The 9,299-nt window shown below is 39.4% G+C and overlaps 1 protein-coding gene across 1 annotated transcript; it reads right to left on the bottom strand.

Annotated features, from left to right (window-relative positions):
* Positions 1-2,937: 2,937 nt before the first annotated feature.
* Positions 2,938-8,651, bottom strand: tmem30aa (transmembrane protein 30Aa). The gene is made up of 7 exons (XM_072689468.1): positions 8,184-8,651; positions 6,812-6,925; positions 6,326-6,433; positions 6,151-6,238; positions 5,889-6,029; positions 5,483-5,689; positions 2,938-5,064 (listed from the first exon to the last, which is right to left on the bottom strand). The coding sequence occupies exons 1-7, from the start codon at positions 8,430-8,432 to the stop codon at positions 4,871-4,873; spliced, it is 1,101 nt and encodes a 366-aa protein (XP_072545569.1). The 5' UTR covers positions 8,433-8,651; the 3' UTR covers positions 2,938-4,870.
* Between the last annotated feature and the right edge of the window lie 648 nt (positions 8,652-9,299).

Raw genomic sequence — 9,299 nt, 5'->3', positions numbered from 1 at the left:
GCACTGGCAATCCAGCACATGCTAAAGCAGTCACCACACTATCTGGCACATCTTAAAGAAGCCTGCACACCAACAATCACCTTCTAAAGCATCCGGCACACCACTTGGCACATCTTAAAGCATGCAGCATGCCATCCGGCACACCAACTAGCATATTCTAAAGCAACTGGCACACCATCTGGCACACCAACCGGCACATCCGAAAGCTGCCGGCACACCAACCTGCCATTCACCTGGTTGAATGGTTCTCTCTTGCTTAGTTCTTTAAAGAATAGTTTAATAACAATCCCTGTTGCTGGACAGGGATATGAGATGTGACAGTGCAGAATTTTTGTAAGGTTTTAATGAACCTCCACTAGATGGCAGTGTTCCAGTACAGACTGGTACAGAACCTTGAAGGCAAATCGCTACACTTAAAACTATGGTGTCAGTAGAGCTGGACTCTCTACAGGATTATTATTATTATTATTATTATTATTATTATTATTATTATTATTATTATTATTACTTTCTGAAGTTTATTTCGCTCCTCATTTATTTTCAATCATCAACATAGCTGAACCGACTCCTTTAGCTCGTGCCGGTGTTCTGTCGAGTTTATGTGACCATATACTTTCTCTCATGTGCTTCATTTAATCTGAGTTTACTGTTAATATTTGCTTGAGTGTTTCAAAAGTATAAACTCCTAAAATGAAATTTTAAAAATACAAAAAATCACCTTATAGTTACCCTGATATGGTCATTAACGCTACCCAAATATCTTCCCTATACTTCTGCTGGGCTTTACATATACATATAAACTGTGAGGAAATAAAAATTTTGCTTTTTTATTTTTCTTTAAAATGCAGTTCACACTTTTGAAACACTCTATCAAATATTAACAGTTAAATCGGATTGTATTAAGCAGAAAAATGAGAAAACGATAATTATCACATAAAAACTGGGGCTCGGTAGGACATTTCGATGGGTAGCACAACTCTACAGAACCCCGGAACCTCTGATTCCCTTCCCTTATTGTAATCGAGTCCAATTCTGAATGACTAAAAACGCAACGTGAAAAACGTTAACGTGGTTTATTGTAATAAAACAACGACTTAGGATCACCCAGCATTTCTCACGTATAACCGGTCATAAGGGCTTTCATAAGGGCTTTCTACTGCTGAAAGGACGAACTTGGGAGCCGAAAGTAAAGTAGTGATTTTGGCGTTAAAAAGCCCAACGTGACTGAATGTACTACAGCATGTGAGAGACGTGTCCTGGTGATTGTTCTTACTCCACTAGAGCCACGTGAAGCCTTTTCTTTTTAATAGGTTTAGCTGGGAAGAAAAAAAGCTTCTAATTGTATCACAGGTTCTTCATTTCAGCAGTAGAGAGTAGCTTATGTATGACCAGTAATCTGTGAGAGAGGTTTGGGGTTATAATATAATAATAGACTGTTGTTTTAGTACATTGAGTCAAGTTAAGCGTTTTAGGACTTTCTAATCTTTTCAGCAGAGCTGGACCCTCTGCTCTCAAAGGCTGATTTCGCTCTCTGAAGGTATTAAATCAGCTGTATGTTTAGTGAGAGTTCGTTTAAAAACATATAAATACACAAAAATTACAGTTTTTACGTTTTCCTCGGACTATTATAGTTATAGACATTTAACTCCAGTCCAGACATCGCACATCTGTATTGCAGATGAATAGTTGGGATTAGGATTAGGTGTAATTATAGGTGTGTGTAGGTGTGATTATATAGGTCTTCCCAAAAAGGTCCAGCCTTACTAAACTGTATGGGGTCACAAATCCATTTAGTAACGTGCTTGGTTTTCTGCAGAGCTGTTGTGATTTTAGTCTGGTCGCTCTCCAGGGCGTTTACGCATGGCTCGCGTTTCCACGCGTTTTGTGCGTTTTCTACGCCGCTACGTTTTTACGCATGGCGCGTTTTTACGCACGGTGCGCGCAACAGAAGTACACTCAAAGCTTAATGCATTTGTCGTCTCTTTCTGCTGTAGTGTGTTGAGACCACCAACATCCAGCACTTCTAGAGTTCTACTTTATCCAAGCTTCTCAAAAAACGCATGCATCAGTTTAGCAGTGTCGAGTTTAACTGTCAAAGCATTATAATCCATTATATTAAGATTTAACTCAACTTGTCACTCATGTTCACTATTTATACCCAGATATCCAAACAAACAAACAGTTCCTACACATGTGATCAACTTGTCCTCTATCCCTCTTTTCACAGCTTCAGAATGGGTTACTTTCCTCCCACAAACAGCTCTGTGTTCTCTGTTGGTTTAACCATTTTTAACACAAATGCAGTGTTTACAGCAGGTCCCCAGGGCTCAAACCAAGATTAGACATTCAGAGTCATTTACTGTTTAATCAATCTGAATGAATCCAAGAGGGCACATCTGGGCAAGAAAAAAACCATTTTAAACACCATGTTCTGATATTTGGCTGCTTTAAGGTGTGCCTGTTGGAGTGCTGTCTGTTTTAAGACTCGCTGGTCGACAATGCCGGCTGCTTTCGGATGTGTCTGATGGCGTGACGGCTGTTGTGTCAGTTGTTGTCTTATGTATCAGGTTGTGTGCCGTCTGCTTTATGTCTGCACTATATATCAGGGTAAAGTGCTAACACTATCGCACCCATCAGACACAGAAGCTTGACTGCCTGCTCTGGCCAAGTATGTGAAGAGCCTGATTAGACTAAATGTCTTTGCGAAAAGAGGCGTGCTAGAGGCTGTTTCTTGACATGTTTAAATGCACTTGTGTTCATGAAATCACAAAATAAAGAATTCAAAACAGGCTGTGGTTCCAGCTTATTCTCCAGTTCTGGACTGGGAAGGTGACGGTATGTTCTAAAACTTTAGCACACCATTCTTGATACTTTGATACAAAGCATGACATTTTTCCCATTTCAAATGTGGGTGTAAACGTAACAGAGACAGAGGGATTTTTAAATCAAACAGAGGTTAACTCTTGGTTCCTTTATTTGAAAGAAAATGTATTCAGAGAACCAGGGGCAGTGAGGTACACTTTTAGGAAAAAAGGCCTGCAAAGACCACAGGACACTTATTACTGCTTTATAACAAAGCCAGGGCACTTAAAGGGCATACAGAATACAGCAGCATGTGAAAAAGAATTCCATCGCAAGAAATCAGTGTAAATATGCTTAGCCCTTACGCTAAACAAGACCAGCACATACAAATGACTTTGGTCCTATGCATTAAAAAGTGTTCACATCAGGAATGTCTGGCCTTTTGACTGATATAAACACTGCAACATCACCTTATACAACAGACTTCCTTTTTGAACTGATAAAAACCTTCACTAAACTGTTTTAATAAATCTTGGATACTGCCCCAGTACTGAAAAATCATGTGCCTTTCCTTTAACGGAGGTAAGAAAACAACTGCATGTGCCACAACCTGCAAGAACCAGTAAAACACAGACAGGCAAGAAACAAGACAAGCAAGATCAGCTGAAACAAACATAGATCATTGAATTTTAGAAATTTGGTGACCGTAAATCTTGTTAAAATGAGCAATGAAAAACAATGAACGATAATAATGACGATAAGACTGACCTACAGGTACTGTAAAGCCTACCAGCAAGTCCATGCAAGCAATTCTTCATCACGTTATCACACAAATGTAATGCTGGTAGAGCTAGTGACAGCCAACACTGTTAAATAGCTGGGTTTCCCCCCCCCCCCCATTACTTGCACACAACTGTAGCGACTATGGCATACTTTTGGTCAAACTGGGACCAGCACAATCCTGAACAAGGACACAAGGTTTAAGGGACACTGCACTTCCTTAAGCAAGGAATGTTTTACATGCATAACCAAGCATTCAGGTTCAGTTCTCCTCCTGGAGGGCTGATGTCCAGCAGAGTTTGGGGTTTTTCCTTCTCAAACAGATTTGATTCAACCGATTTGGTGATTTTCAGATTTAGTGAGTGTGTTAGAATAAGCAAACTGTGCTGGACAACACCTCACTAGGACAGAAGCTAGCCAAACAGCTCACTGTGTTCACACGCATCCTTCAGTTTTAGTTCATTGCAAAATTTGCATTTGAAATGGCGAAACATTCACTGATCAATCAGATCCAAGCAGACTACAAGCACCTTAAAGTTGTCAAGCTGTCAAAATGACAGTCCACCAATTTGTACAAAAGCATTAATTTAATTTGGATTAATTTAATTTAATTTAATTTAAATGCAAATTGCCTTCTGATGCAGCCTCTCAATTTACTGATTCGTTTATAGGGAGCAAACAAAGAGATTCCAATGTTTTAATGCTAGTGATGCACAATAATATTGGAATCACAGGCAGATCATTTCTTTTACAGGTGATCTGGTGATGGTGCTAAACTACAGTGCTAAAATATCTGCAGTTCATTCATTTTACTGCATTTATATTTCTCTGTAATTCTAATCCAGGTCGATATAGTCCCAGTTTCTGTAGTCTGATAAATGTCCATGTAGAGATACAGCACATCCCCACGTTTTGTACAAAAATATGTAATAACTGCCATATCTCTTCAGCACATCAGACACTTTTAAACCAAACGCATCAGCACTTTTTTTTTTACAGCACTGCCCAATCTCCAGGTTTCTCCTTCTCCAAATAACATTTCATTCACTCCTGAAAAGAACACTACTGAGGAACTTCATCATGGCCTTAGATCAGAATATATAAATACTTAAACCACATTACAGACACTTAAATATCAGTGCTTGATTAAATTAAGATATGTATGCACACAAGATCATCTGGCATGAGATAACGAGGCAATAAAGTGTTGTGCAACAGTGTGTCAAATACTTTAAAATATCATGTCATTTAGCAGGTCCAAGACAGGAACTGCAGCAGTCTTGAGGCTCTAGTTGGGAATGTCAGCATTGTTGTTGCGGTTGCCATATTTGTGGTGGATAACCAGTAGGACCACACCTAGGAAAAAGCACACAGAACCCACAGTGATGTAGGCAATGCCCAGGAATGGGTTCTTCCCACCCATCCAGGAGATTGTGCTGAGGATCATGCGTTTGCGGCCGTCAAAGCTCCGTACTGGGTAGTCTGGATTAATGAAATTAAGGAATATTTGTGTTAAAGTTTACTGTTCTGAACTACAACTACATTACATATTATATATATATGCTACTCTGGGCTCAGCACACTACTAATTGCAGTGTGTAACTTTTAAGAAGTGGGCAGGATAACGTTTGTGTGGACTGCACAACTCTGTGTAACTGGGGTCATATTTGTGTTAAGTCTGGTAATATTACCGCCTCAGTCCACATGCTTCTTCCTCTTACAGTCAGAAACAAAACAAAAAAAAAACATGTTCTTTAGCGGTGGCCCAAAGCGTGAATTATACTACTGACTGCAGGGGGTGCCCAGGAGCAAGACATGACAATTGTCCCTAGTGTTGCTTTACATCTGGAGTAAATAATAAAAAATTCTTATGAGTTTTGAGCATTGTCTGTAAGGATACTGTAGGCAATGTCCAGGCTGTAGTTTCCACGTGGTAGTGTTAGAGTCAGGTTATTCTTCTGGATGATGCGGTACAGTTTCCTGAAAGTAGGCAAAGCGGCTGTTCTCATCCACACAATGAAGTCCTCATTGATGAAGCCATTGTTGTCAGGATCAGTGGGGTCTAGTTCATAGACAGGCTTGTGCCAGTTGACAGGTTTGGTAGTATCTGCGCCAAAAAACCCAAACAAACAAAAAAAGGTTTTCATGCCTTATGTTTTAGAGACTTTTAGTATAAATCAACATTTTATTTGGTATAGTAATTAACAGTCAGCTAAATGTCATAGACTAGAAGGGTCTATGGGCTACGACATTTAGATGTTTCTCTATCACTTTGGGTTTAAAAATATTTAAGTAGTTGGGAATACCTTGGAATGTGACTGTGAGGTTGTTTCCAGCAGGATTCCTGAACTTCACATGCTTGTCAGTCCACCAAGCAATGCCCTTCTTCACAAGAGGAATAAGTGTTCTGGTACCATTTGGGTAAAGATAGTATAGCTCCAAAGTGTCTGACAATACAAGAAGAATTTGAGAGAGCATGTTAGGCACACAATAGGATATAAAACTAGAATCACATATCTCATATATATATATATATATATATATATTTTTTTTTTAGGACATTATTACCATTAAAAAGACTGTTGGCAATGGCACCACATGGCGCAATAGGCTTCTTATCACTTATGTGGTATGGCTCACACTCGTTGCTGGGATTCTGTTAAAATAAAGTAACCTGAAATAAAGCCATAAGCAGTGCAGGGTGGCGTTTTTTAGGCATAACAAGCAACTTCCATCAACTTACGGTTAAAGAACTTTTGTCTCCATTTAGTTGACTGTCATCCCTTGACTTGACATATCGTCTGTGGTTCTGGTAGAAATTGGACAGTCCGTAGTACATAAAAACATTGTTCTACAAGAGAAAAGCACAAAACTAATTACTATACACTTCCAACATCTTGGATCTAGCAAAATTCTCTACACCACAAGCAAAGCAGGCTGTCAGTCTGTTTTTAGAATCCCGTTCCACTAAACAGAACTGCTAAAACACTGCGCAAACACTGTTAATAGAAAATTCAAAGCCTGAATCATGTGAGTGGTCAAGAATACAGCCTTTAAATGCAACTGAATAATGAATGACATCCAAAGCAAAGGCCTTAATGCTCTTGTTCAATTCAAAAGGATTACAATGAGCGAACCAGTGACTAAATATATCCAGCTATAAATAAACTGGCTGTGAATTTGGTCATCACGTCCATGATTGAAAGGTCAGAAAGCATGGTCAGTGTACCTCAAATGGCTGTTCAAGAGAGAAAGGCACAGAGCATTTGCAGGAATCGTTCCAGCTGTAGGCCTGAGAGCATCTGAAGCATGGACTGTTCATTTCAACACCAGTGTAATCGATCTACAACAAAGCACAGGTCAAATTAGAGTGTGTTGACATCATACCGTGTGTGTGTGTGTGTGTGTGTGTGCCTGAAAGGTAGGGGGACACAGAGTTGGTTATCATCTGGTACGCCAAGTAGGGGGGTGTCTAGAAATACTTAAAGAGTCCATTTCTCAACAAACTGAATTGTCACAGAGCATATACATACAACATATGTGAAATATGGTGCAAAACCCAAAACATACAGTAAAAGGAAGTTGAATAGTGTCGTTTACAAAATATCATCGTTTGAGCTACTTAGCAGGGTTTAAACACATCATATAAAATACAAAGGAAAATGTATGAGATGTTTTTTTGTTTGTTTTGACAGCAATGGTTTCCTCCTTGCACCCCACCACCATGAAAATCAAACCTGTGTGGTCTCTAAATGATGGTAGATGCTTGCAGTTTGACATGAACTGTAGGCTGTAGGTCTCATTATGACATTTTAGGATTGTTGGAGACATCTTTACACATCTTGCCACCTGCTTTTGTGCCGAACCTGCTAGGAATAGCCTGACCTGGCCACATTTGCAGTTCACTTGTAAATTATTTTGTAGAAAGCAAGATGTCAGATTGCAAGATTTACTGTTCCAAGATCTTTTTTAACCCCCTCCCAGACTCATCTACATGTATAATCTTCTTTCTGAAGGAATCAGAGAATCTTCAGAGCTCCCATGGTGAAACCACCCACTGCAACAATCAAGATGCGGTTAAAGGGCTGATCTGCTTGGTGCATCCCATTAAATTTTAGGTAGATTTCATGCAGTAGTGAAAGAGGGGATGTCTTAACCTTTTCCTCACTAAACACTGCATTTCCTTTAAATACAGTTTAGAAAATATTTTCATCAGTTTTATTTGTTTAGACAGATCACCTCCATCTCTCTGTATTGTTAAAATGAAGTTTTTACTGTTTATGTTTAAAAAAAAAAAACAAAGGTTTTAATGGGGTGTCCTAATCTCCCCACCTTCTGTTAACTCCAGTCCTATAGGGTTGTCCCAAATACTCGCTTATTGTGTGCAGGAAAGCCAGATGTGTCGCAACATCCATGCTTGGATTATATATGGAAAACTGGATTTATGAGACAAGAGAGCCACACCGGAAAACCTCACAAGTCCATAGATCTCAGATGTAAACAAGTCGTTACTGTGAGCAAATAATAAATAATCATGACTTAATAACATAATTTCCCACAAAAAAAAGTGACTTCCTGACTTCGTTACAGTCCTTCCTTACCTCAAACTCTCTGATGTTATCCGACGTCACGTAGAGCCCGATGCCGATGGGGATGAATATGAGACCGATTACAAAGAAGGCAGGCAGTACGGTACCGGCCGTAAGGATGGGCTGCCAGGCTGGCAGACGCTGTTGTTTAAAAGCTGTGTTGTCTGGTTTCTTGCTCTTCACCGAGCCCGGGCCACCTGAAGCGGTGGGTCCCGAGTGGTGGCCGTCCCCCTCCTTCGCAGTGTAGCTGGACGCCATCATGGCTGCCTGTGGTTTAGCAAGCTGACTTGCTAGCTAGCTAGCGAGCCGGTGAAAAGCCTCTCAAAACACAACTACAAAACTTTCTCTTAGCTGTTTATGCTGGTCGCTGAGTTAATTTCAACGTCCATAGACTCCTCAAACCTACACAACACAGTGTGCCCGGGACTTAACCCCACTTCCCTCCGATCAGTGCAACTGACAAGGCAGTAAACAAGGAAGTGGCGGATACGCGGCTCAGCCAATAGGTTGCTCGATGCCGCTGGTTACGTCACAACGCAGGAATATGTAATGAGCTCCTCTGGCCACGTTTCAGATATCTCCATTTATTTTATTATTACTATTTTAATTGTATGTAACGTTTTATTTAGGACTTATATAACGTATATTTCATTCTTCCCTATTTTATACTTAATTTCTGGTCGTTTTTGCATGCCTACAGGTATGTAGCTTTCTCTCTAGTTATGTTAAAAATAACACAGAACCACCACAATGTGGTATTTACAGGTGGGAATCTCGAATATGCAGTAAGCCATGATTTTCAGTTGGAGCTTGTCAATAAAAAAGCAGAAAAAACAGTATTATAACTGGTAAAATAGAAGTGCTAGAAGTGTAAGAAAATAGTGGTGATGTTTTCCTATGTATAAAATGATATATAACAATTTTCCTAAAATTTGATTTTTAAAATATTCCAGTTTATTGCAATATATTGAATCAAACCCTGTATTGTGATGCATATTATATTGCCTGGTTATGGCCAATAACAGCCCTAGGTACAAATACCTGATTATTTGCTATTAATGCTAGATAAAAAAAATAAATAAAAAAAACAGATTCCAATACCAATACATACAGATATGTGTACGGAAA

The sequence above is a fragment of the Salminus brasiliensis genome, chromosome 10 (genome assembly GCF_030463535.1).
Source record: "Salminus brasiliensis chromosome 10, fSalBra1.hap2, whole genome shotgun sequence".
Taxonomy (NCBI): domain Eukaryota; kingdom Metazoa; phylum Chordata; class Actinopteri; order Characiformes; family Bryconidae; genus Salminus; species Salminus brasiliensis.
This window is presented reverse-complemented; position numbering and strand designations above follow the sequence as displayed.